Source organism: Talaromyces rugulosus, chromosome II (assembly GCF_013368755.1).
Source record: "Talaromyces rugulosus chromosome II, complete sequence".
NCBI classification, from domain to species: domain Eukaryota; kingdom Fungi; phylum Ascomycota; class Eurotiomycetes; order Eurotiales; family Trichocomaceae; genus Talaromyces; species Talaromyces rugulosus.
The window spans coordinates 2,429,697-2,456,501 of NC_049562.1; the positions used below are offsets into that span (position 1 = coordinate 2,429,697).

The 26,805-nt window shown below is 48.1% G+C and overlaps 9 protein-coding genes across 9 annotated transcripts; 5 read left to right on the forward strand and 4 right to left on the reverse strand.

The window, feature by feature from the left end:
* Positions 1 to 538: 538 nt before the first annotated feature.
* On the reverse strand, positions 539 to 1,149 carry TRUGW13939_03331 (uncharacterized protein; the record flags this gene model as incomplete). Its single annotated transcript, XM_035486515.1, has 3 exons — positions 539 to 585; positions 660 to 876; positions 1,081 to 1,149. 3 exons carry the CDS (start codon positions 1,147 to 1,149, stop codon positions 539 to 541), a joined length of 333 nt encoding a protein of 110 aa, XP_035342408.1.
* Positions 1,150 to 1,962: 813 nt separating this feature from the next.
* TRUGW13939_03332 (uncharacterized protein) lies at positions 1,963 to 3,675 on the forward strand (the record flags this gene model as incomplete). The annotated part of the gene is made up of 7 exons (XM_035486516.1): positions 1,963 to 2,182; positions 2,245 to 2,347; positions 2,417 to 2,441; positions 2,502 to 2,947; positions 3,003 to 3,216; positions 3,270 to 3,455; positions 3,514 to 3,675. The coding sequence occupies 7 exons, from the start codon at positions 1,963 to 1,965 to the stop codon at positions 3,673 to 3,675; spliced, it is 1,356 nt and encodes a 451-aa protein (XP_035342409.1).
* A 581-nt stretch (positions 3,676 to 4,256) lies between these two features.
* Positions 4,257 to 6,710, forward strand: TRUGW13939_03333 (uncharacterized protein; the record flags this gene model as incomplete). The annotated part of the gene is made up of 2 exons (XM_035486517.1): positions 4,257 to 4,301; positions 4,359 to 6,710. The coding sequence occupies 2 exons, from the start codon at positions 4,257 to 4,259 to the stop codon at positions 6,708 to 6,710; spliced, it is 2,397 nt and encodes a 798-aa protein (XP_035342410.1).
* Positions 6,711 to 7,208: 498 nt separating this feature from the next.
* On the forward strand, positions 7,209 to 8,563 carry TRUGW13939_03334 (uncharacterized protein; the record flags this gene model as incomplete). Its single annotated transcript, XM_035486518.1, has 3 exons — positions 7,209 to 7,550; positions 7,615 to 8,118; positions 8,189 to 8,563. 3 exons carry the CDS (start codon positions 7,209 to 7,211, stop codon positions 8,561 to 8,563), a joined length of 1,221 nt encoding a protein of 406 aa, XP_035342411.1.
* Positions 8,564 to 10,114: 1,551 nt separating this feature from the next.
* Positions 10,115 to 11,241, reverse strand: TRUGW13939_03335 (uncharacterized protein; the record flags this gene model as incomplete). The annotated part of the gene is made up of 3 exons (XM_035486519.1): positions 10,115 to 10,457; positions 10,521 to 10,890; positions 10,998 to 11,241. 3 exons carry the CDS (start codon positions 11,239 to 11,241, stop codon positions 10,115 to 10,117), a joined length of 957 nt encoding a protein of 318 aa, XP_035342412.1.
* Positions 11,242 to 13,091: 1,850 nt separating this feature from the next.
* TRUGW13939_03336 (uncharacterized protein) lies at positions 13,092 to 15,027 on the forward strand (the record flags this gene model as incomplete). Its single annotated transcript, XM_035486520.1, has 6 exons — positions 13,092 to 13,274; positions 13,335 to 13,716; positions 13,768 to 13,885; positions 13,939 to 14,009; positions 14,070 to 14,100; positions 14,154 to 15,027. The coding sequence occupies 6 exons, from the start codon at positions 13,092 to 13,094 to the stop codon at positions 15,025 to 15,027; spliced, it is 1,659 nt and encodes a 552-aa protein (XP_035342413.1).
* Positions 15,028 to 15,410: 383 nt separating this feature from the next.
* TRUGW13939_03337 (uncharacterized protein) lies at positions 15,411 to 22,126 on the reverse strand (the record flags this gene model as incomplete). The annotated part of the gene is made up of 10 exons (XM_035486521.1): positions 15,411 to 15,618; positions 15,689 to 17,754; positions 17,821 to 18,252; positions 18,321 to 18,496; positions 18,556 to 18,778; positions 18,846 to 19,036; positions 19,783 to 20,542; positions 20,603 to 20,697; positions 20,745 to 21,618; positions 21,713 to 22,126. Coding segments are annotated over 10 exons (5,439 nt in total), but the record flags the coding sequence as incomplete, so codon positions are not given.
* A 254-nt stretch (positions 22,127 to 22,380) lies between these two features.
* TRUGW13939_03338 (uncharacterized protein) lies at positions 22,381 to 23,154 on the forward strand (the record flags this gene model as incomplete). The annotated part of the gene is made up of 4 exons (XM_035486522.1): positions 22,381 to 22,403; positions 22,556 to 22,683; positions 22,790 to 22,892; positions 23,043 to 23,154. The coding sequence occupies 4 exons, from the start codon at positions 22,381 to 22,383 to the stop codon at positions 23,152 to 23,154; spliced, it is 366 nt and encodes a 121-aa protein (XP_035342415.1).
* A 572-nt stretch (positions 23,155 to 23,726) lies between these two features.
* On the reverse strand, positions 23,727 to 26,399 carry TRUGW13939_03339 (uncharacterized protein; the record flags this gene model as incomplete). Its single annotated transcript, XM_035486523.1, has 2 exons — positions 23,727 to 26,152; positions 26,234 to 26,399. 2 exons carry the CDS (start codon positions 26,397 to 26,399, stop codon positions 23,727 to 23,729), a joined length of 2,592 nt encoding a protein of 863 aa, XP_035342416.1.
* Positions 26,400 to 26,805: the final 406 nt, after the last annotated feature.

The following is a 26,805-nucleotide window of genomic DNA, read 5'->3' on the forward strand; positions in this document are numbered from 1 at the left end:
CCATAGAAGCATGTGAAGACATTAGGAATGAGAACTGTTCATCACAGCATATCTCCCCTAACACTGGAATCCACATACACACACATACAACAGCATCAAGCTATACATCAAGCTATACTATCGCTCGTGCATTCTGCTCACGCATGTTGGTACCAAGCTAGCAGCAATGCTGCTAATTGAGCAGAACCTCCCCTAAAAAAATAAAAAAAAGGCAGTTCTGAAAGAAGTTTTTTTTAATATTTTTTGAATTCATGTTTGCCGTTTCCACCATAAATGACCACCATGTGTCAACAAGCAAAGCTTTAACAGAGCAGAAAAAAAAAGTGTCGCGCCATCATGCAATTCATGAATCGAAGCATGCTCTCTAATATCTCCGATTCTGCAATGAGATTCGTGTGCACAGATTATCGAGTACATAGGACCGAGAGAGGAGGATAGGTAGGAGGGTTGGAAGAGAGAGTGAAAAAAAGGTATATATTTTTTTTTGCAGAAAGCGACCAACACAGGCAAAACAGTTTTGATTTTTTTGTTAAACTGCTTAGTCGAAAAGACCGAATCCCATGTCCTCGTCGGACTCCTCAGCCTCTGTTGAAAAAAAAAGTAGTTAGCTTGTGTCCGCATTCATCATAGAGTGTTGTTCGAATGGTGATATTCCATACCCTCAGCCTTCTCCTCCTTGGCCTCCTCAGCAGCAGCCTCACCACCAGCGGCAGCACCACCAGCGGCGGGGGCAGCGGCGGCACCACCACCGGAGCCGACGTTGGTCAAGAGGTCCTTGACATCCTTTCCATCGAGAGCCTTGGCGAAAAGCTGGGCCCAGATAGGCTCAACATCAGGGACGTTAGCGGCCTTGATGAGGGTGTTGAGCTTGTCGGCCTATTGATCAACGAAAAATATCACGTTAGCGCACATGTCCCAATTTCCATTATAATAAACAAATAAAATTATGATCCCATGTCCGTTTCGCGATCACCGTGTAGGCTTCGTCTGAAACTTTCATGATGCGCTGGACCCTCCACAATTGATTTTCCATGTTCTCTTGCAGTTTTTCGGGGGGGGGGATATGGGTGTTCGACGTACGGTGATATCAACGCCGTCGTCGGCGAGGATAAGGGCCGCGTAGGAAGTAGCAAGCTCGGCGGTAGACATGGTGGTCGTTTTGGTGGACGAGATTGATGTTGTCTCGAGAATTGCCGGGAAATCGATTGACGAAGTAAAGAGAGAAGCAAGACTGAGATGATGCTAGCCCGAGCCGGAGATCCAAACGCCAAGTGTGTGCCGCGCAAAAGCCCTCGCTTCTGCCGCGCTAGCCCTGAAGAGGCTAGGCAATAATATGTGCTGAGTCATCACAGAGCCCCGCGCTAGATCTATCACGGTTAGCCGATGATATTACTCGCGCTATACCGCTTCGGATCAATTCGCTGCATTCATTATTATTAAAGGTTTTATGCTGGCGATTCGTCTTCCTATAAGCTTCAAATGCCTCAGGGAAAAGTTAGCGTGGTTTCTAGTGCGTGGGCCAATCTATTATCGAGGATTTCCCAAAATCACAACAGTCAGTATGGAGTAAAGTTATAGCATAACTACTAGTTATCCAAAGCGAGGAAAAAAGTGCATGTAGAGAGAGAGAGAGTACTAGTGAAAAACAGGATAGGACTTCTCTCTCACAAGGCCCCAAATAATAACTGGGCGACGGGCTGCTTTTATTGTAGAAAACCCGCAAACGAGCAGGTATGATGATACGCTCTCCTCTCCACCTGCGTGGTTGAACTTTACTGCGGACCACCCCCACTCTGGCCAATCTCCCCTCCATCAACCACGAGCAGCTGTATTGCTATCAGGCCTCGCCTAGTTTCCTCACTGCGGATCGCTGCTGTACTGATAATTCCTTCATATTTCTACTTTCGTGCCTCCGACGAGACCTGCATGCACTGAGTCGCCTGCAGCACCCACCGTTCCGCCATGGAATCACCCGCCGTACCCGTTCCCCTCGATCCGCGAGAGCAGCCCATCCTTGAAAAGCTCCTCCGCACCCGTGATGCACTTCTTTTGCTGAAGCAGGATAAGTCGTCGTACATCAAGTCTCGCGATGTTTTGCCTTTGTACGAAGAGGTTATTGGCGAGGTCGAAACCCTTAATTCAATCCGCAAGGAACGAGGTGGCCGATTGATATACAACCGATGTTAGCACTGCGTGGGCCTTTGCGTTATGAATTTCTTATCTAAAATGGATCTGAGCTAACAGTTATTGTTTCGCTGCTTCTAGTGGACTATGTGCTTGATGATTGCTTCCAACTTATTTCTCTCCTCTTCCTCACAGTCGGCCGAAACAACGAGGCTCCCGCGACGTAAGTCCTGGCCGTCAATAAATCGAAGGGAGATAGCAGACAACTGACATTATTTCCTTGCGACTCTAGGTATTCACTGGCAACAACAATCCAGGTAATACTAGCCGAAAAATCGTCTCTCTTCGATCAATCGTGGTGCTGACATTGCTTTTAGCGCTTGCTTGACCATCTCGAAGAAGCCGGTTTTTATAGTGCTAAAGATCTTGAATCCATATCAAAAACGCTTGACAGCATGCAGGAAGCCATAGAGCGCGGCAAAGATATACACTCTCCACATCTCCTCACCCTCCTACAGAGTCGGCTTCAGCAATGTCACATATCTCTGGATACTCTCTATAACGGCCTCAAACCTCTTGCAGCCGAACTGGCCCCTTTACATGAAACTTTAGTGTCGATCCTTCGATCAACGTCCGCAGTTAACACTCGTTCCAAGTTTTCTGCTTCGGAAGTGCTCGATTTGCAGGAGCGCCTGAAAGAGATACAGAGCCGCACCAAAGATGGAAACTTTGTCGGATCCGATGGACAAGTATTGAGTGGACAGGAAGTTGTTAAGCCTCTCTGGGATAGATGCTGGAGGTGGACGGAACTTGTGCTTGAGAGGTAGGTGATCCGCCTCCTTTCCCCCCAATCCGCAATGGCTTACCTTGGGCTGTAGGAAAGGACAAGTTGAAGAACGATTCCAGGAGCAGTACTCGCGGATTCTTGAGATAAAGAATCAGCTGGAGCGATTGTCCATGACACAGGCATGGTCTCTTCGTGAAACAGATCTCTTCCAATTCCAGCGTAAGCTTGATCGTATCGATGAAGCTCGTGTCAATGGAAATTTCATCGATTCCACGGGCCAAACAGCGGACCTCCACACCCAGAGAGTACGTCACCAACCACCCTTTTCTCTTTGGAACTTCTACTTACAGCTCAACAGACATTGCTTTACCTGATCCGTCGCAGTTACGCTTACATTTATGCGCTTCTCATCGCCTCGGAACCTGTATCAGAAGCTCTGTTGCCAATTTACAATCAATTGCAAACACTACGCCGTTGTTTGTTAGAAGTCAAGGACTCTGGTGGCGTGTCCAATGCACGTGAACTTTATCCATATAGCATGAAAGTAAGTGTTGGAAACGGTCGGGTTCGCAGTATACTCTTGCTAATAGAGGGCTATGCAGTTAAACTCCATCGACAGTATGCGTGTAGATGGAAAGTTCTTTATAGGAAGCGATCTTCCAGAAGGTCAAGGTAGTGTTAATTCACTGCTGGCAGAATGCTACGAAATTGCCTATGAACTGAGAGCAGCTGTCGATGAAGATAAGGAAGACCAAGAGGACTGAAGTTATGGGGTTGTATCATATACTACTCGTACCGTGGTATCGTTAGTTTTATTCTCTTGTGTGCCGGGCTTGATTTACAGTTCAACTCCATGAGAGTTTGGATTTTGTCTTCAGCGCTTGTGACGGAATTAATAAGGCGGGTTATTTGAAAGCGGTTTTCCTAGGTTGGCATCTCTAGCCCAGATCAGTTGCGTGTACGAATATTGCCTCGTTGGCAGCTGCACTGTCGTTTCAATAATAATATCATACTTCAAGTTCTCTGTACTGTAGGGACGCAGTTCCATAAGGCGCTATACCTAATCGGGCTAGTGCTCGGCAGTTTCTCCGACCTCGGCGCTTTCCACTCTTTTCGCACCGTGTGAGCCAATTGCGGCTCGCTTTAATCAAAGCAAACAGCGTTGACGGCGCCGGGGGAAATTATTGTTCTTCCTCCCAACACGGAGAAGAAACGAAAAAGTGGAGGTGCTTTTTGGATACAATTGTTGACTGTAGGGCAGCCCAGCCGCTTCTGGTTCGATTTCAAGCCACTTTTGTTGTTGTTGTTGTTGTTCCCTTTCTTCAATTGCCCCATCGAATCGACGATGGTAAGGCAAGTTGTTTGGCAGAGGGCGACAGCCACTCGCAGGGTGAGTGACCGCGAATGCTTTTTTTCTTCTTGAGCTAAGTTATGCTAATGTTTGCAGGTCACATCATGCCTTCAACCCAAGTCTGTCGCGTATCGTCGCGGTGTCGCTACAGCTGCACCTGGCTCTCGTATGCCGCCCTACACCAAGATCCTCGGCGGCCTTGAAGACGTTCGACGCATTCTGAGCCCACAACGCGCTCTCACATTGGCCGAAAAGATTCTGTATTCGCATCTTGACAACGCGGAAGAGTCGCTGCTTTCCAACACCAATAATGGCCGAGATATCCGTGGTCAGGCAAACTTGAAACTCAAGCCGGACCGAGTTGCCATGCAAGATGCGTCCGCGCAAATGGCGTTGCTCCAGTTCATGTCGTGCGGTCTGCCTTCGACGGCGGTCCCGGCTAGCATTCACTGTGACCACATGATTGTCGGCGAACGTGGTGCTGATACTGATCTTCCCGCCTCGATCCAAGGCAACAAGGAAGTTTTCGATTTTCTCGAATCGGCGGCAAAGCGGTATGGAATCGAGTTCTGGCCTCCCGGCGCTGGTATCATTCACCAGAATGTATTGGAAAACTACTCGGCTCCTGGTTTGATGATGCTGGGCACTGATAGCCACACCCCCAATGCCGGAGGTCTGGGTGCTATCGCCATTGGGGTAGGCGGTGCTGATGCTGTTGATGCCTTGGTTGATGCCCCTTGGGAACTGAAAGCGCCAAAGATCCTTGGAGTCCGCCTTGAGGGCCGCCTTAACGGATGGGCCTCTCCAAAGGACATTATCTTGCACCTCGCAGGCAAGCTCACTGTACGCGGCGGAACTGGATTTGTGATTGAATACCACGGCCCCGGTGTGGACACCCTCAGCTGCACTGGTATGGCAACGATTTGCAACATGGGTGCCGAAGTTGGCGCTACAACGTCTCTTTTCCCATTCTCGCCCAACCACGTCCCATACCTCGAAGCAACTAACCGGGCGGCTGTAGCGGCTGCTGCCTCTGAAATCGCCGCTGCTGGTCCTCAGAGCCTACTCAAGGCCGATACACAGGCCGAGTATGACCAGGTGATAACAATCGATTTGTCCAGCCTTGAACCTCACATCAACGGCCCTTTCACGCCAGATCTATCCGTGCCTCTCTCTGCGTTTGCTGATAAGGTGAAGGCAGAGAAGTGGCCAGAGACGTTTGGGGCGGGTTTAATTGGCAGCTGCACGAACAGTTCATACGAGGACATGACAAGGGCGGAGCACTTGGTCAAGCAAGCATCCGAAGCCGGCCTAAAGCCCAAGGCCGATTTCTTTGTCACTCCCGGTAGCGAGCAAATTCGCGCCACGCTTGAACGAGACCAAACACTGTCGACATTTTCTTCTGCCGGGGGTACCGTTCTGGCTAATGCATGCGGGCCATGTATCGGTCAATGGAAACGTACCGATGGAGTTAAAAATGGCGAAGCCAACGCCATTCTCACATCTTATAACCGTAACTTTCCCGGCCGCAACGATGGCAACCGACAGACGATGAACTTCTTGGCCGCCCCGGAGATTGTGACTGCAATGAGCTATTCTGGAAGTACCACATTTAACCCCATGACCGATTCTCTGCCTACTCCTGATGGTGGTTCGTTCCGCTTCCAGCCTCCTCAGGGTTACAGCTTGCCCAGTGCCGGATTTGAAGAAGGAAACCCGGATTTCCAGCCCAGTGCAGCAGTTCCCGACCCGACAGTTGAAGTGGTAGTCTCGCCCACGTCAGACCGATTGGCAATTCTAGAGCCATTCGCTCCATTCCCTTCGCAAGATCTTACTGGCCTCAAGGTTCTCTACAAGGTCAAAGGCCAGTGCACCACAGACACCATCTCGGCAGCCGGGCCATGGCTCAAATACAAGGGCCATCTTCCCAACATATCCGCCAACACACTGATTGGCGCAGTGAACGCCGCAACAGATGAGACCAATGTCGCCTACGACGAAGCTGGCAAGAAGCACTCGATTCCAGAGCTGGCCGAGCAATGGAAATCACAAGGAACAGAATGGCTCGTCGTCGCAGAAGACAACTACGGAGAAGGCAGTGCCCGTGAGCACGCTGCCCTGCAACCTCGCTATCTCGGTGGACGTATCATTGTGGCCAAGAGCTTTGCTCGCATCCACGAGACGAACTTGAAGAAGCAAGGAGTGGTGCCGCTCACTTTTGCAGACCGCGCAGATTACGATCGCATTGATGCGTGCGACCAGGTTGATGCTGTTGGTCTGCATGATTTGCTGAAATCTGGTGGCGCAGGAGAGGTTGCCCTCAAGGTGACCAAGTACAAGACTGGGGAGAGTTTTACTATCCCCGTGAAGCACACTCTCAGTAAAGACCAGTGTGGTTTCATTATAGCCGGTAGTGCGTTGAACCTACTGGCGAAACGAGGCCAGTAGAAACATTGTGTACTATATAGAAAAGTTTTTGAGTGATGAGCACGTAAGCCATTACGCTATATATCTCTGGGCTTGATTTGGTTTTAATATAACATTGAAGATACCTTTGTTCCTTTATCTTGGATACTTGTAGAACGAGAAATTTCCTAGGTCAGCAACCTAGGCCCGAGTGGGCATAATCTGTTTGTATGACATCCAAGTCAACACCGTTTTTAAGATAATCAAATATCGAACACTACATATCTAGGTCTTCAGATTGTCCATACTCCAAATTGATGGTATCGCAACTGATCAATAAAAAAATCCAAACAAGCAAAGTTAGTTCATGCTCAACACCCAGCCCCACATGGGTTTGTCGTTTGATATCAGAGCCCCATCATGTGGGGTGTGGGAGTACATACTTAAAATATAGACGTTTCTAATTCTGTTAGTTGCAAACTCCCAGAATCCCAAATCTTCGTATTGAAGATAGAGAAACAACAAAAACAAACACACAAGATGCAGGAAACCGTTCGTCCAGCTTTCACCGGCCGCGAGGAACCTCGACTTTCGTACGGCATTCCTTTCCCCGAGGCTACTGCTCGCCATGTCGAGCATACATTCAAAGCGTCAAGGATATACATCATCAGCTCGGGGTCCCTGACGCGCAATACGGATGCCCTCGATCGATTGAAGACGGCGCTTGCCGAGAAAGTTGTCGGAGTACGCATTGGCATGAAAAGTCACACGCTTTGGTCTGAGGTTCTCGAAATCACCAATGAAGCTCGCGAAAAGAAAGCCGATCTGCTCGTGACCCTGGGTGCGGGCAGCTTGACGGACGGGGCGAAAATAGTATCTGTTGTAAGTTTTATCCTGGGGATGGGTTTGTTCTAGAAGAGAAGAATGTAGTAATTTTTATGAACAGGCGCTTGCCAATGATGTTTCAACCTTTGAGCAGCTGGGCACATTATCCGAAGGACCAACTAAACGAGAGGCTATCAATGAATCCAAAGTGCCTATTATCAGCATTCCGACAAGTCTGTCTGCCGGGGAATACTCCAACTTTGCTGGAGGCACAAATGATAAAACGCATCGGAAACACAGCTTTCAGAAACCACTTCTGGGCCCACGATTAATTGTGCTCGATCCTGAATTAACCGCAACAACACCAGACTCTATCTGGTTGAGTACCGGCATCCGGGCTGTGGACCACTGCGTCGAGACTCTTTGTTCCAATATGGGCTACCCGGAGAGTGACAAACTAGCAGAAGATGCCCTGGGTAGGCTTGTTCCTGGCCTTGTGAATTGTAAACATGACGGAAAGAATTACACTGCTCGCCTGGAATGTCAATTGGGGTCGGTTGATGCTATGGCGGCTTGCACCAGTGGAAAGGTTCAGTTAGGGGCTAGCCATGGTATTGGCCATCAGGTGAGCTCCTTACAGTATTCATTAAGATTATTAGTTCGTTGCATTCATTATCTAAATTTCGAATATACAGTTGGGTCCCCTCGGAGTCGGCCACGGAGAAACGAGCTGCATTCTGCTCCCTGCTGTTTGCAAGTTCAATGCCGCCCAAGGCGCCAACGTTGCACGCCAGGCCCGTGTTCACAAGTTTCTCATCGAGAACCCTCTTGTTAGCGATGTCTTGAAAAAGTACAAAGTTGACCCTAGCTCGTCTGATCTGGGTGACGTTCTCGATGCTGTTATTCGCGAGTTGGGCATGCCGCGGTCTCTCAAGGATGTCGGGGTTGGTCGAGACAAGTTGGATCTTTTGGCAGAGCATAGTCTTCATGATAGATGGTGCAAAACCAACCCTGTGCCATTGAAAGAGAAGAGCCAGGTGCTTGAGATTTTGGAGATGGTTGTTGGATAATTATCTCTATATGTAGGATAAAGCTATCTCTTGAATAACGATACACTAGTTGATACATTCATAACTCAGAAACAAAGTTTTAACAAGAGAAGAACAACTAGATTGGTTGGGTAAGGCGTGCAAGACTGTGGGCAAGTCGGGGGTAGAGCTTCGCTACAGTGAGGTCAAAGTGAGCAAGGAAGGAAGATTGATTCCCATGACAGAACATCGAAAATTCAATGACAACATTGTCAGTGCGCTGACTCTAGTAGTCTACATAAAAGATCGCTGTCTCCAGTCCCAGAAGATGCCCCTTTCAAGAGGTCTTTGTATTCATGCCCGAGTTCTTCTACCCATGATAGAAGCATATTTTTGTGCAAATAATAATGACCAGGAGTTCCCCCGAACGGCTTAACCAATTCACTTCGAAGAAAAATATCTGCTTCTTTATCTTGGTCATGCTGCCATACCTGACGCATAGGCAGTAGTGGAAATAGAGATACCGTGCTGCCGGGCGAAAAGACGTTCGGAACTGTAGATTCTTTCCATCAAGATCCCCATATATTAGAGTTGATTGACAAGCTCGGCTGCTTTTAACCATTCTGGTAGATCTGGCACGATAACTAACTTTCAATTGTCGAAATATTTTCAGTGGCGGATGATATGAGAACCCCATTTCGAGCAGAAAAAGGCTCTGGTTCGGCAGTTTTCCCAGAAATGGCATCCATTGTATCTTGGCCATGCTTCCACGCAAACAAATGGGTGGCAGTGATTGATTCCTTTCCAAGCCATTCTCCGAGAACAGGGCATCAGATCCACTCTTCCTCGGGATGTTGTGCTCCATGACCCTTGATCATATCTGTTTGAAAATTTTCCCGGGACCGACGATCTCGTTTCCCAGCTCCGGTATCTTAGATCCCAAGGCCATTTTACTCGTAGTAAATAGCTTCATAGAGCTGGCTCTTAGGGGTCTTCCTTTCGACCTTTCTTCTGGATCTCCTTGTTGCTTTTGTGCCAACTTCTTCGTTACTTCTCGTGAGCGGGTTTCCTCGAACAGCCGCTTAGCCTCTTTAACGACATCGGTGACTCCATTATTATAGTAGCGGTTGTGATAGTTTTGGTTGTGAAGTAGCAGTTGTGACATTATTGTCGATGATGACAGCTACATATATGGGGTGCATGGAGCTTCAGGAATAAACGACTGAATTGACTGAATTACTTTAAGGAATACGAAGCTATCTGGGGCCTTCCCGAAGATATTTTTATGTGCGCAAGCGGTACTGCTTTGGGAAGCGTAGTCAGGTGACCTGATCCTAACCGACTTATTGTCGACAAGCATCGGTTGTCGTATGATAAAACCTTCAAATGGGGTTGTAGAACTTCAATTAGCCTTCAGGTAGCTAGCTATACTCTAATCATCTCGACTTAGAGCAGCCTTGTAAGGAGATAGGTATTTGTATACTGCCCGCAACTTATTTCTCTGAAGAGAAAACAAAGACTGGAAATTTTTAACATTTATGTCTGATTCATCGTTCCTTACGTACTATATCTCTTCGTTAACTCATCTGGTGTTCATGCAGATCTCTTGACATTCTCAGAAACAATCTCCCCCAACGTCTGCAACTTCGGCTCTCCGATAACATCATTATCTCGCTTTTCATAGAGAGTGCCGCCCTCTGCCCATATGCGCCGAAGGGTGATTCCGGTTGCAAATGGAAGGTTCGCCGCCCATGCCTCTTCTTCGACTTCGCGAACCCTAGCCAGAGATGCCTCATGTACTGTCCATGAGCCTCCAGTTTGACGCTCGAATTCCTCCTGTACCTGAGCCGGGCTTGTCGTGAAGGAGTTGACCTTGAGAGCTTTGTTGAATGACGCAGTCGGGTGACGCAAAGCGGCAAGGACAAGTTCTCCAGTGCTGCTCCAGTAAAAGCACGGTCAGTCTGGGCATAGTAGGTAGTAAGATATGATGGGAACATACTCTTTCATAGTCGTCAGACTAACTTTGTTATTCTTCTCCAGCAGCCAGGCAGTCTTTGTCTTGACGTCCCATCCACCGGCTTCAGGCGAGCCCAACAGGCGCAGGTATCCGTCAGCAAACGGGCCAGTGACGACATATGTGTACTTCAGTCCGCTTTTCTGGATTTCTTCATCTCCTTCGAGATAGGCACGCACTTTGAGCTTTTGTTGGTGTGGCTTCTCAGTGGCTGATGCCGGGCCATACTTGATATCCGTCCCGTATTCCGAGGGGAAATACCATTTGACCGAGTCGGATGACGCGGCGAGTTTGATTAGGAGAATCTGGGAGTCAATGACACCACGGCCAAGGGCAGCAACTACAGTGTCGATTCCTGAAAAGTCAAAAAGATATATGTTAGTGAACTGGAAGGCTCTAGGAGACTACAATTCTCATTCAACTTGTTGTAGTCGGCATTGAATTAGAACCATGTAAACGCACCTTTGTATGCATTGGTTACGTCACTTTCACTGGCGATATCTCCAACGATGATCCCAACATTCTTGGTCTTGAGCTCCTGAATAAACTGTTCCTTGGCACTCCCCGCAGCAGGGGCCGTCGTAAAGATAGCGACGCGATTGAATTCAGATCGCGCGGAGACGATGGACTTTGTGATGAAGCTGCCAATCGTGCCAGTTGCGCCAAAGATTAAAATGTTGCGCGGGGTAAAGCTTGAGTCTGCCATTGCTGTTGGTTCGTTCTTATTGTTGCAAGAGATTATTACAGCTGGATCAAATGAAATCGACAATTTTGGTGGAAGTTGTTTCAATCTCAACGAGCTAGAAATTGCTCTGCCCCACCGACAATAACGCAATGAAGCCAGGTCGGCAAGGAAGGCGGGGCTCGGCTTTCTCAGCGACACCTGATGGACAACTTGTGTTCAAATTTCAGAAATAGAGGAGGTTTTAAAACTAGATTAATCGATTAATGCAACAAGACGGCATGACAAGACGAGGGACAAAATATAAACTCGGAATATCCAAATGTAGAAGCCAGTGGATGTGGGGCTCAGGGTATACAGTTCTAGCCTACCAGAGCAGGCAATGGCCAATGCTAGCCAGTGGTTTCTATTGGAGACATCTAGAGAAAATTCAAAGATAAGCCTGAATAATTCTTCAAGGATTGACTAAAAGCCTCAAGTAATCACTTGAATCTGAGAAGACTCTGGCCACGATATACACGTATATGTAGATGGACCAGGCGAGACACCGGGCGTGTGGAGATTGCAGAAAATCTCTAATACTCTTTCAAACAAAATTCCATAGAAAACAACCACGAAAGCATCGACCGAGTTTTCCTACAGATGTAAGCCCCAATCGTGAAGCTTCCAGATGTAAGAACATCAAATGATGCAACCTTACCAACTTCTCAACACCGGTAAGCAGAGGGGCTAGTATAGTTTCGTTGTAAGCATTAACATGATGGTAATAGAGATTAAATAGTGAGAAAGTGAAGGAAATAGCAATACGTAGTGATATGATCGTGTTCTTGTGTTTGTGACGTCTCAGTTAGGGTTAGGGTTTGCCGTAGCATTTATGGGTATGCCCTATGCCCATCAATACAAATGATCTACGAACTACTACTAGTGTATTGTGCGGTTTAAACTCACTTGAATGAATAATTTATAGCTTTCAGATTATTCGCTATTTCTTCATGTTGATAGTCCGAATCTGCCCCAAATACGTACGATAGGTCTACATTCCAGTCGTTGACGGAATGCGCGAATTTGTTTTTTGGCTGTTATGGAAATGCTCCAGTAGAGAGAGGGTGCTGGCTGTTATCGAGTGAAACAAATCCCATTTTTATGAATTGTAAATGACTCAGTCTAGATCGTAGGTACTTGTGGTTGGCGCCGAGATTCTAGCCAGTCCACCTTCCGCATTTGGCAGGTAGCCGTGTCGTTGCATTCGTTTCTCGTAGCCTCAAATACCACCGTTTTTCCATCAACCTTTGGTGACAGCTCCACTCTATCCACACACATGTCAACTTTCAAGACGTTAAACCGTGGGAAAGAATCTCGGTTAAATCCTTTTCCTCATTCGCCCTGCTGGGGTTGATTGGGTCAGGGTCCTTGACTGACGTCCTCAGATTCCCACCAGGAGGCATTCCGAGCTCTTTCCTGTTCGAGACACATCCCCAATCCATAGTGCAGATCAGCGCTCGAATTTGGCTTTTTCGCCTGTTTACTCGATTACAACATGATCCCCACTGGCCCAGCCAATACATGGTTCGCCACAACATCTGTTGTCTGCCATAGCTCTTCAAATTCGGTTGCCAAAGTGATTCCACCTCCACAGACGTCTTTCTTTTTATCACTATGTGACAAAACAGTTTTTGCGCCTGTTCTGATTCAATAATTGGAACTATACAATACCACTACGCACCTCGCACACATCTATACGTTTCTGCAGTGAAAAAAAACCATGACCGCCAGGTTTTTGATATTCATGGCTTCGATTATTGGGATGACTGATGCATGATTTCCGAACATTGATACACTTTGGCAACTTCTAGAGTTCGAAGCCTGTGGGCAATATGCAAGACGACACCCAGCAAAACCAGTCTCTAAATGATCTCAATGAAGCCCAGGCTGGTAGCCTGGCATGCACCTGGACGCTTTTTGGAGTCACGACCATCATTGTTATTCTTCGCTTTATCGCTCAAATCAGAGTTTTACGGAAAGCTAGTGTCGATGATATTTTAATAATCATTGCGTGGGTAAGTGCGACGAGATGCCAACTTTTATATGACCTATACTAATTGAGCTGCACTGCTTAGTCTTTACAAGCTGCTAGTGCGATATTATGCACTATTGCAATTTCTTGGGGCCTTGGACGGCACCCCTCGGAATTCCGTAATACAGCTACATATATGAATGCCCTGAAGTACGAAATGTATGCCGCGACGACTAGCACACTATGTGCCATGCTTGCTCGAATATCATTCGCCGTGTTCATATCCTATTACGCATTACATGCTTCGAAAATACGACATATATTTATCTACAGTTTGATCGTCCTGCAATTGGTTATCAATATCATCCCCGTCGCGCTCTCTTGGGTTCGCTGCACCCCCCTTTTGTCACATCCACAGGCTCGTATCAACTCGGAACTATGCTACATCGCTCCTCATGTTGTGGGCTGGCACTATGCACAAGGAGGTGGGTCAGTCTTGTTGGATACGTTGAGCTGGGGGCTGACTGAAACCTCAGCTGTCAATGCAGTGTCAGATTTATGCCTCTCGCTGCTCTCCCTGATTGTGGTCTTCAGATTGAGATTTCGGGGCTGCAAAATAGTCAGTATGGGACTGCTGCTTGCGTTTAGTCTTTTGTATGACCTCCTAGTCAAAGTATCTGACATACGGAAATGACTAACGTGTTTAGGGCTGCGGTGGCTTCCATAGTGAGAACGGTGGAAGTAAAGTATTCACGAAAATCAGGAGAAGACTTCATCTGTAAGTACTTCAAATGTTTAGGTGTTCCAACAAAGGAATTTTTGCTAATATGCCTTGTAGATCGCATTAGCACATGGAACTACTGGTACTCGTGAGTTTTGAGAGTGCCAATGTAGCAGAAAGCAGTATGCTAACAATTTCTAGAGTCGAAAATGCCGTCTTGATAATTTGCTCTTCAGTTCCAAAGATCAAAGAACTAGTTCTAATGTTTCATAAGAACCGGAAAAATTCTCGAAATTCCAACATGCCGACAGAAGATAGAGGCTTAACAATGGAATACAGCATCGGATTCAGAAGCCTTCATTCGAGAAACAACTCTGAAAGTAAAGGGAAGTCTTCCCTCAGAGCTCCATCAATCCCAGGCACCCACTACGAAGCCGATTCGATATCTCGACAAGGTGGTAGCAGATCGAGTATTCAACTCCTTCCCAGTCCGCCAAAAACTGCCAACCACGGTCGTTGTCAACATCCGCGTCAGCACAGAAGGAATCTCAGTGACTCAATCAGCTTCAAGTCTTTCCCAAGTCCAACACACAAAAACTACAGCAATACGAAACAGTCCTCATCTAAGAGGCCCCTTAGCCGCCCGGCTTCCTGTAATGATTTCACCTCGCCACAACTTACAAGCCGAACAGTCATCTCGGTCGGCGAGCGCCCCCAAATCCCCATCTCATTATCTCTCCCTGCAAGCGGTCGAACCTCAGGAGAGGAGCGCCGACGAGGAGACATTTCGCCGCGGAGCCTATTATTCCCATTCACGGCTACTGAAACTTGCGACTCGCCTACAGGCTATGATAATCCCTTTTGTATCCTGAAAACAGACAACTTCACTGTTGAATACGAGGACACAAACGAAGAATCCCACCAAAATCCCTCGCAAGATGTTAGTCTCGGCTGGACCACGATGCGAAACGAAAACAGCAGGGTTGTTGGAGATCTATATAACGAAAGCGACGCAGACGGATTGCAACTACAAGATATTGGTTCGATATTGAGACATTCTCAAGATCATGTTTGAGAATTGATACGTTTCTTTTATTTTTTTTTATTTCTCTATCTAAGAACAAAAGATCACTAGTACTGTCTGGGTTGACCAGAGCATTTCATCGATATGGTGTTGAGTCTCCCAAGGTTTACGGAAAATTTTCGTGTTTTAACCGCTGTCTCTCCATCTATAAGATACTACATAACCTCATAAAACCTGGAAATCAACATGAATTTAACAACCCTGAAAAGGTCATGAAAAAGAAAAGGAAAAGGAAACATGGCTGGTGTATACGAAGAAAACGTCCGTAGAAACTTAGAAAGTATATTAATAGTAGGAAATAAAAAAAAAAAAAAAGAGGAAAAAATATCACATGAATGAGACATCCCTATTATAGGGGGATTTTGTTTTGTCTCTTACTGGAAATATTTGCGTACAGTCTCCTGGTTATCAGGGTTCACACCAGCCAAAATCGCGTCCGCATTTACTCCCGTTGCTTGAACCAATCGTTTTGCTGCATCAGCAACTCTTTTGGCGGTCTCACCCTGGAGCGTTTCATGGTCAAGCGCTTGGACAATGTATCCGAACACTTTGTCGGCGTTTGAGAAAACCGCCGGGTGTTGCCTATGGTTCATATGGTCAGCGATGGGAAATATTGAAAAAGAGGAAGACTAAGTTTTGGAGTAGAACTTACTGGTTGATTAGTTCTGCCAGGAAAGAGTATGCATACGGAGCAGCCTCTTCGTCATAAGTAATTGGAAGCGTGCTTATCCAGTTTGCTGCGACTTCCTGAGGATTTTGCACTTTGTCAGAGTTAAAATGCAGGATCTTGGCAATACTTGCAGAGGCATTCTCTGTCGCAAAAACATGCTCTTCTAGTCTTGCCTGCGGGTGTTGTGTGACTTGGAACAAGGCTGGTATACTAGCGGCCACAAACTCATTGAACGCCGGGCCACCCTTTTGGGCTGCAACACCGACTCCATATGCGGCAGCTTGCCGGTTAGGCCCGTTGACATCTGAGAGTCCGTTCAGCAGTGGCTGGAGAATGTGGTCTTTGAATTGCCAGGCGTCTGGTCCGCAAAATTCAACCATGTCGTCAACAATGCAGGTTGCCCACTGGCGTTGTGTTGGATCAGCACTACCGATGAAAGCATCATAGACGGGAAGCAGACGTTGCCAGGCTGGCAAGAATGTTGAACCTTGGTGCTTGAAAATTGTGTGGAACGACTTGTTCATGTCGCTGAGGAGGGTCTGGTCGTCCTCGACCGCATAAGCAACGGACAAGTTGTCTTCGTCACCCTCCTCTGCTTCGGCCTCTTCTTCAGCACGAGCCTTCACACGAGATTGGTAATCTTCAAGAGAAGACTTCACAGATTCAATGAACGCCTGCAGGTGCTCTTGAGTGAGGCTGTCCTTGCCAACAACCTCGACTGACTCGTAGAAGCACTGGAACATCTCCGCAAGGGTATCGATGTTAGGCTCTGCACTAAGAACCTCAATGATCCTGCTAGCAACCTTGTTCCAAATATCTAAAAATCCTGGAGATTGTACGCCGTGGGCCTTCTTATACGAATTGAGGAGATGGGGAATTAACTTGGCAGAGGAAATGCGGACAGGGTCATGGAAGAAGAATGCAAGACCAGGTACAGCAATCTTCTCCAAAGTCTGTGCCACATATTGCTCGAATGAGGCCTCCAAAATTTGGGCGTAAACGGTCAAAAGCTCGATGGCCGTGTTCTTGTCTTCAAGTGCGCTCGTCTTGATACCGATGAGTTTTCCGCGCAATGGAACAAGCTCCCAGCCCTCATCTTGGTCAATGAGATCAACCTGATCTTCATCTTCCAGCAACTGTATATCTGCTTTAGCAGCTGCAACAGTAAGAAGTGGAGGAATGACAGCAGCCAGGAAAGGCACAAAGTCTTGACCGAGAACTCGGCACATGCGGCCCCAGCAGTGAAGTAAGTATTGGGACTGAGGGTCGTCCGCCTCTGTGATATTTTGCTGAATGTTGCCAAGAAGGTTCACCAAGTTCATCGCATCTTGACCCATCTTCTCCTTGCCGACTGCTAGTGCAATCAAGGTAGCACATTCCATGGCCTTTGCACGCAATAATCGGTACTCCTTGGATTGCTCTTCCTGCAAAACCTTGAAAAGCAAGGGCATCAATGTATCGTAGTATTGGCCAAACGCAGCCTCTGCCGAGTCGGCTATGGTAGCAATAGTCGAGAGAGCTTGCTCCTGAACGAATCGCTTGTCGCCACGCAGGAGCTGGAGGAGATGCTGCAGAAGCTGTCCCAGGTAGGGCTCAAGAATGTTCTTCTCAGCTTCTTCACAAAAGTTGACCAAGGCAGCAGCGGCATGAGCCTGCACACGGGGCTCTTGAGAGTCGAGGACTGGAATAATGTGATTCAAGACAATAGCGTGGTATTTCTCCTGCATAGTTCCTGCGAAATCGGTGCTCATCTGGCCAAGAGCATTGCATCCGGCATATCGTACACGTGGGTGAGGGTCTTGAAGTGCTGGGACGACGAGGTCCAATACGTGGTCGAGCTCGCTAACCATGAGATCACGGCAACCCTCAGAGATGGCGGAGATTGCCATCAACGCAGCATGGCGATCTCTCCAGGCCGTAGAAGACATCATCCGAGGTATCCAGTTGAAGGTTGCAGGCAGGATGACTTCACCGCCAAGTTTGTTAGCTAGACGGTCCATCGCTTGCTCACCAGCGACGTGGTTCAAGTCGCTCTCTTCGAGATCGAGCTGGACTTAACGTTAGCCATTTCCAACACAAGTGTTGATATTAAAAGGGTAGCTATCACGACATACATCTTCAGAGGCATTCCACTCCGACGCATCGTCATCATCGGCGCCAACATCAGTCATCAAACTCAAACATTGAGTAACCATTTCTGTCGCATATGTTGGGTCCTTTTTGCACATGTTGGGGGCATAGTCGGCGAAGGTGGCCATCAATTCCAGGGCATTTTGTCTGACTTGATCACTGAGCTCCTTTTCAGCAATCACGCTAATACTGAACTTGACCAAGTTGTTGTAAAGATTCTTGAACATCTTGGGCGATATTTCAGCCAACTCGATCAAAGCCACAAAAGCCTTGGAAAGCTCGTCACTCTCGTCCGCTTCTTTAAGCGGGGGCAATATATTCAGCACATCGGGAATAAGAGGGAAGAATTTCGACTGAGATTTCTTGGGGATGGAGCGGAACAAAGCAGAGAAAGCTTCCATCGCAGCAATTCGGACCTAAGAAATTGTCGAGCGACGTCAACACGTGTTGCACAATAAGACTGGCAGCAAGTAGAAAAACATACTGCGATGTGATCGTCTTTGAAACCCTTGCTGAAAACATTCAAGACAGCATCTTCATGTTGTTTCTCGATAATGCTTGGCGTTGTCGTAAAGATACGGAATGAAGCCTCGCGTAATCCTGCTTCGGTCGATTGACTGGCCTGGAATAGAACAGCGAGAAGCTCAGGCCACGAGTCGCCTTGCAAGATCAGTGTCAGACGATGTAGTGCACCTATGATTATGAAAGAAACCTCATACCGTTGTCTGTGTACTGACGGGCAATCTCGGCAATAGCATCTCCAATCTTGTTCCGCACGTCGGCGAGCGATTCGCTACTCAAACAAGCTACAAGCTTTTCTCTGATCACAACGCGTTGTTCTGGAGTCAGGGTCGAAAAGACCTCCTTGGTCTCACCAGAGCGTGGGTCTTTGATGGCTTTGGTGGCTATGCGCCGAAAGAGGACCGAGGCAAAAGATCTCGTCTATAACCCAGTAGGATAAGGGGACCAGTTAGCGAGTTTCCTAAGATATAAAATCAATAAACCTCACCCCTGCCTCTTCTGCTCCCTGAATCTGTTCGGCCAGACCCATGAGAAGGACATCTGGACGGTTTTGAACCCAGTCATTGTTGAGCTGGTCTTCTGCTTGTGATCGAACGGTGTTGTCGGGTGTAGTCAACCCCCGCAGGAGGAGCGCGAGGGCAGAGTGAATTTCTGGAGCGAGTAAAGACATCCTAGAGACTGAGATCACGTCAGATATAAGCAAGGAACCAGAGATGCAAAATAATCGGCGTGAAGTCGTGGAAGCGCAGCGGGGTGGTAATCCCTTTGGGGGGTTGTTTTTTTTAAAAAAAAGCGGGGGGCTCTGGACATACTTTTCTAGACAGTAAATGGTATCAGGCGCAGACAGTAAGCAAGTGTCAATTATAAAATATTCGCGTGAGGAAGACAGCCTAGATGCAGCATCTGCATCCCAGCCAAAATACAACTCGCCTGTGTGAGTCGACCAAGCAGGTGAGGCAGAAGCAAGTGGGATGTTGAAAGCGCCAAAAAATCCACCCGCTCGGAGTCAGCACACATTGATTGTTGTGAGTCGCGGCGCCCTTCCGCGCTAATTCTTATCGGGAATCGGTACTATTGGGCGCCACATTACCCAGGCACAGTTTGGATGTCCATTCAACGTAATTATGTATGTCAATTTCGGTCTAATATACTATAAAAATATAAGGGATAAAGGGATACGAAGGGGTTTAGTTGCTGGGCGCCGGGAATAGCAGTGGTATTAGTGACAAAGTATATGTTCTGCCAAACAGGACTCGCATACAGAAATACGTGACCCTTGCAAGACAGATATCTGGGGAAGAATGATCATCAGCTGGCAAAGTTGAGAAATTATCTGCCGCTTGGTCGGCTGAGGGCGAAAACCCCGACAATAACGGCTGCAAGCGTCACAATAGCACCGGGCAACAGCAGGTCATTTGGTATACCTGCAATAAGCTGTTCTTCGGGTGCACGCTGAGAAATCGACTGTCTACTTGCTCTGCCCGACCTGGCATAGTCTTCACTGTCCTGCTCATCCTCCTCCTGCTTAGGGGCCCGTTCGCGCAGAACAGACTCGGGGGGCGTAGGAGGCTTTGAGAGTGCGGGCTGTGGATCAACAGTGACGGGGATGGGTGGTTGAGACGGATCGTGGACGAACAGGTCGACCTTTTCGTGGTGGAGGCTTCTTGCCTGGTGAACAGAGTCTGTAAGGTCTTGGTCGGTTGTGATGGATACGGTGTCGCCCTCGTTATCAAGATAGCTGAGCGCAAATCCAGTGCTGCTGAGTTTTCCTTCCTCAACGGACGGCTCACCACCAACAGCATCGACTTCCTGACCAAGCTTGGCGGAAACACTGCTCACAAGGGCAGCAACACCATCTGAAAGAACAACATTCACCCGGTGAACACGGCCGCTGGGTGCCTTGAATTTGAATGGGAATGGCGCCTGAACTTCGTCGTGATGCGGCTCCACAATTTCTGAGTGAACTTCGTCGCCATGATGCGAGGCTGAGTCATTAGGCAAGACACTGTCACCTCGTTCGAAACCGGGCTTCGATGATGGTTCGGGGCTCAAGATGGAGCGATGAGGAGTGTGAGGGCGGTGACTGGCACCTCCAGATACCATAGAGTCAGATTCGTGATCCATAGACAACCAGAACTTGTTCCAGGCTGGGCCTTCGTCGTCCGCAGTACCCATAGAGTTGATCTATTGTAATTCATTAGCTTCTTTTTACGGTGAGATTTTTCCAATTTTGCATCAACAAACCTGCTCTAAAGTAGCGTAGGTCAATTTGAGAACATCAACCATACCGACAATTTCACCAGCCTCGTTCATGACAGGGAGGTTGAGGTAATGTCCATCTATTATTGTTAGTGATGTTACACATATATGAGGCCAGTTGCCATACCGTGCATCTTGCGCAAAGCCGCTTGGATGCTCATGTCGGTTGGAGCAAAGTCGGGGTGAGGGGTCATCACACGAACGACACTGCAAGTACCAGGGTCAAGACCAGGAGCGATGACACGCAAAACCACATCCTTGCTGGTGAAAATACCAGTGATGGATCCCTGATCTTGAACCAAAAGTGCGGTGGTGTGGTGTTCCTTCATCAGGGCAGCAGCATCCTTGACCGTTGTTCGGACAGATACCGTAGTTGGAGGCAAACCGTCTAATACAGACTCGAGGGTCGGGCCAGACATTTTCTGTCGAAGGGCTTCGACATACTGAATGATCTGCTGCGGCTGGCTGGAGCCCAGCTCGGATTGAACGCCTTCTAGCGCGTCGTAGAGCTTCCGGGATGAGCTGTATGCACGCTCAAGCTTCTCCATGGCATCATAGAAGCATTTGGTGATATCTAGGATACCGGAGATATCCTGGTTCTCGTCCATAACAGGGAGATGACGGAAGCCTTTCCGAACCATCAGATCAAGAGCATCGGTGGCACTGGTATCGGTACGAGCGCATAGAGGGTTCTTTGTCATAATCTCGGCAATAGTCACTTCCCGGGCCTTCAAGCCAGTTCCTACAACGCGGAATGCAAGATCTTTGGCGGTGAAAATACCAGCGATTCGTTCGTTATCGTCAGTCACGAGCACGCAGTCCTCCCTTTTGGCAGCCATCAGCTGTGCAGCCTCGGCGACAGACATGCCAGGCTTGACCTGAAGAGCCGAGCTGGGTTTCAAGGCCAGCACTGTTCCTGGGGGGGCTTTACGAGAGTGTCTAGCACGCTGGACAGGATGACGCTTCTTGTTGAGGTCCGCTTCCATCTTTTTGCGAATTGCCTAGACATCACGGACTAGTCAGTTATTTTTCAACCGAAAAATAAAAAGTTGACTTTGGTCTAAAGTCAAAGGGTCCTTGACCGGCCGGACTTACCTCATCTCGCTTTGACTGGTTTTGTCGTTGTCTGCTGGCTGCCGTTGCGTTGCTTCCTACATCACTTTGTCCCACAGTAGAATCTGGCTTGGGACGAGGAATGTGAGACCCAGACGGGCTGTTGTAATCGAACTCGGGCATCTTGCCTCGGCCGATGGTATTATTGGGGGTTCCCCGAAATGTGCCGGCGGACGACATGGTGGTGAATATAGTAGCCTCGCTATGCAGCTGAGGGATAAACAATTCAGGGGAGGGGAAGATTGACCAGCCAAGCCCAGGGGAATCGAGTCCTGAAGGATGGGTGGTTGACGATGGTGGTTCCGACGTTACGGGGATAAACAATCCCTGGGAGCAACAGTCGTGGGTCGGAACGGATCCCCAAGCGCCCACGCAGTTGTCAATAGTCGTGAGACGCTAGTGCGCTTTGGGAATAACACCATGAGGTGCCCCACCCTCGGGCCTGCTGCCTGAATCCTGAGGCATGCATATCCCGTGACTGCCTGCCCTCGCTTAGCTCCCACAAACGGGCCCCATACACCACAAGTTCCCGGAAGTGCTATCGACCCTACCGCAACATCGACAATCGACAATTTGGAAGTTGGCGACGAAACTCCCACTCGAGAGACTTCCAGCTTTGTCCGACCGGTCGCAAAAACCAATCCGCCAAAATGGTTAAGAAGAGAGCTTCCAAGTAAGCCCACAATTCTGTTTTCCTGCTATATCGAAACCTTTCGCATTTGCACACCACACCAAATTCCGATCGAATTGATTCTTGATTCTACGTTTTCACACACGTTTTTACACACCAGTATCAATGCTAATATAAATTGTGTCTTTTTTCAGCGGCCGTAACAAGAAGGGTCGTGGTCACGTCAAGCCCATCCGATGCTCCAACTGCTCGCGATGCACACCCAAGGACAAGGCCATCAAGCGTTTCACCATCCGCAACATGGTCGAGTCCGCTGCTATCCGTACGTACACCGACACCATATTTTTATCCTGAGGACCGGCGTTTCATGGAAATTTCCTGGTTGAAAAAGAAAGAGAAAGAGACATGGGGCTGATTTAAGATACTAGGTGATATCTCGGATGCCTCTGTCTTCACCGACTACGCCGTTCCCAAGATGTACCTGAAGCTTCAGTACTGCGTTTCCTGTGCCATTCACGGCAAGATCGTCCGGTATGTTTTTGGAAAGAACGACCTGCGTCTGGGCGGTTTATTTTCTTTGTCGGACAAGTGGACATTTAGTTGTTACTTGGAACCGTGGAGAAGACAAAACTCCAGTCGCTTGTTTCAAATTATCAGGTTACTGACAAGCTTTTCTAATAGTGTCCGCTCTCGCGACGGCCGCCGCAACCGTGCCCCCCCTCCTCGTGTCCGTTACAACAAGGATGGCAAGAAGCTGAACCCCCAGCAAGCCGCCGCCGTCAAGACGGCTTAAAGAATCAAAGTTTTCTTCACTGAACAACTCTCTCTTTGATTTATGCGCAGCTGGTTTGTGGGAGTCTCTTTTTTTTTTACAGTAATGGGATATGGATTGAAAAGGCGAGGAACAAGAAACCAAAAAAATTCTAAAGTCGATAGTTCTCCCTTATTCCCTATTTCGACGTGGGAAAAAAAAGAGAGAGAAGAAGAAAAAAAGGGTATTACAAATAAATATCTTTTTTTTTAACAACTCATTTTCAACCAACATCTGCCTTATTGTGTTCCTTTATTGCAGGGAACTTTTTGTTTTGAAAAAGAGACTATAGAGATGGCTTGGGAGGAAAACCCCTCGTAACGAATCGCGAGGTCGTCCATCTTAGTCCAGATGTTCGTATTCTCTCTCTTCACTAGTTTACTACTATGTACCAGAGTGGTTTATGAACATTCTGTCATGAGAAAATGGATGTATGTACCTTTTTTTTATAAATATTTCTTGTTCAACACCAAAAAAAGTTCACAATGTCGATCATTTTCAATCTTCATGTGTTGTAAGAAAACAAAAAACATAAAACAAAAATCGAGTTGGTATCATGGATAAAGATAGCCGTTTTCAAAATAGTTGCCGAATATATCAACCACGCCAGTTCTACCCTTGGGCTCTGCGTTGCGGACTACATTCACCTCCCCCGTCCAATGCCCTTCCACATGCGTGGGAAGTGCGTGAGGTGAAGTCGGAGTGCTGGGCGATGATAAAATAGGTGACTCCATCCTCTGCGTTTCTCGCCGCTTGTCTCGATCGGCTTTTTGAAGGTCTTCAAACTGGGATTTTCTTGTGCGTCTGAATGTTGCCAGTATGGATACAAGATCTACCTTAGGCTCGGTTGCGGTTGTTTTCGTCACGGGATTCGAAGTGTTGGGAGTCGGCGACGATCGTGGGGATATTGAAGACTGCCTGGTTTCATTTGAATCATGGGATATTCGGCCTCCTCCTCCTCCTCCTCCTCCCAATGATGATGGTGAAAGAAGCTGCGGAGATGGCTTTCTAGATGACTCGTGAGAAGATCTTGGTGCTTCTAGTTCCGATAGACTAGAATATGCAGACTCGTCGTCCGAAATAAGATGCACTTTCTGATTCAAGGCCGCCATGGGGAAACTGGTGGTTCTTGCCTCATCAGGGAAATCTGGCACGCCACATTCTTCGTTTCCGAAAAAGCTAAAATCCTCCATAGCTGCTGACCAAAGCCGCTCGGAATCGGCGTCTCCCGTTGATGATTTCCAGTCGGTATGATCACGCTGTTGTGGTCGCCAGGCACTCAACTTTTGAGGTTCGCTGGTCGTAGACACGGGGGTTATCTCCAAGACGAGGCGTTTCAAAGCAAACAAGGATGCAGCGAGTTGGTGTTCTGTTTTGGCCCTATCACGACCTGGTGGGATTGAATAGTCTGCTCTTGCTTGAAGCTTGGCGAGTAACGTCTCGTCTGAGCATGCAGTAATGAACCGGGTAAGAGAGGAGATGATTGGTGAATCTGCTGGGACATGTGATGGAACATCAGTGAGTACCAAGGTCTTCACATGGGGTATATGAGAGGGATGCAGGTAGGGGAAAGCCGCATTTCCGCGTCGAAGAGGAAGAACTTTATTCTTTGGTCGCTTCGCAAGGAGTTCTTGTACTTTCTGGGCCCGCAATTTGGCAAATTGTATCGCATTCTTGCTGTCTAAATCATGCTGGTCTGGGTTATTAGAACAGTCGCCCGGGTCTTCTACAGCCTCCGGTGCAAAGGTCGAGCCTCGGCGAGGTGGTAATGGTTCATCTTGGTACTGTTCACGTCTGGGTGCGGAAATTGGATGATTCGTAGGAAGCTGTTCCACTGCAGTGTCTGCTAATTCATAAACGGGGGCATCTCCCGGTAGCTCATGGATTTCCTGTGCGACGTCCAACTCGGCAAAGAAATGATTAATACCCAATCCATCCGCTGGCATCTCGGGGAGGAGGTCACTCAGTGACATCGCTTCCTTGGAAGGTGCGTCCTTGGTTACAACTGCATGATGCAGTCTGAGATATGTCAAGTTTTCCTTTGCAAATATTCCGATTATTGGGGTCAGTTTTTCAGCGCCAGGCAACAGATGAACATTATCGGTGCCAGCAGTGGGTGATAGAGGAGACTGGCCATGTGTCAACAATTTGACTGTATCGACGGTTCCAGCGTCAAGCAGGTGCAATCTTTTTGATGCAAGAAGCCCGGCAATCCCCTCGACCGTTAGTTGGTTGTCGGATATGTACAAGTGCGTTATGCCTACATGAGGTAGGTTTTCTATTAGAGAGCGACCCGTGAGAGGGCGAGTAAGTAATTCCAGAAACTTTTCGCCCAGGTCAGGCCACCGTAGTACTTCGGCTGCATGGTCATTTCTCGATCGACCGGAGGCATTTGATTGACTCCGAACGACTCGTTCTGGTAGGAAACACGCTTGCATTAGCGATCTGACAGCCATATCCGTCAGCATGTTGTTCCGTATATCGAGAACCCGAACCCTTGATTTGATCGCGTTCGCAAGAAACTCGGCATCAGCATCCCTCAGTCCAATCCCTCGCAGCTTCAGTACTTGGAGATCCGAAAGGTCGTGCAGCATAGCCAAGACTTGCCGGTCTTTGGCAGGCAAAGTATAGGATAGGTCCAGGTATACTAATGCAGGAAACCGATAGAGTGCACGGGCAATGCCAAGTGAAGTCGAGTTTGGCTCTCGCTCCGCCAAAAGCAGGCGAAGATTGTAAGCATGGCTGGATTGCGTTCCCTCCGCAACGCGTAGGTTGTAGGTCGCATTGTGGTCAAAAAACGGCAGTTTTGACACTATCAATGACTGCAAGTGAGGCAGATAGTCCAGAATATCTCGGAGCCATTCAGGACGAGGGCCACCGTAGATCTCTGACAGCGCCGGAGGCAAGTGAAGAGTATGCGTAAGAGCGCGGACTTTGAGCCGAGCAAGTTTCAACGTCCGTCTGAACCGGGTCAGCGCGACTGCTAACGGTCAGTTTTTTTATACAAGTTTCTTCTGGGGGAGGGAGAAGGTTTCACCATATACTGCGTCGTTCTGAGTACCAAAGTGTGAGGCGGGGTTTCCCCACAGATGTGGTATAAAGATGGCATGCCATCGACGACTGACAAGCGACACAGCACAGAGATCTGCTGAAGGGATATAGTGCGCGATGAGGGCCAGAGCATCCCTCATCGTGGCGCTCTCGTAAGAGGGGGGTATGGCGTCCATATCTGGCAGAGTCTAGAATGGCTGACCATTCCTACCGGGATCGACAGTCGTGAATCGTCGTACGGCGGCTCATTTTCTCGAAACAAATCGAAGGGTGGTCTGCATACATATACACGTTAAAGTCAAAGCCAAATGGGCGATCAAGCTCAATCAAGACTCCGTAACTAGAGTCTACAGCGGTCAAGCTGAGGCTGAAGTAACTTCACGAGGACAGTTGTCGGTGGGGCAGCCAATGACGTCGTGGTGCGGACTGGTCCGCAATAGAACGGGTAAATATCAAAACAGTAAATAAAACAACTTCTTTTTGGCATGAGCCAAATTGGTTATTGAAATAATGCTGGTACTACATCTACCTGGTGGTGTGGTGTGGCCAAATATCAATTGAGGGCCGTATAAATGTGATTTT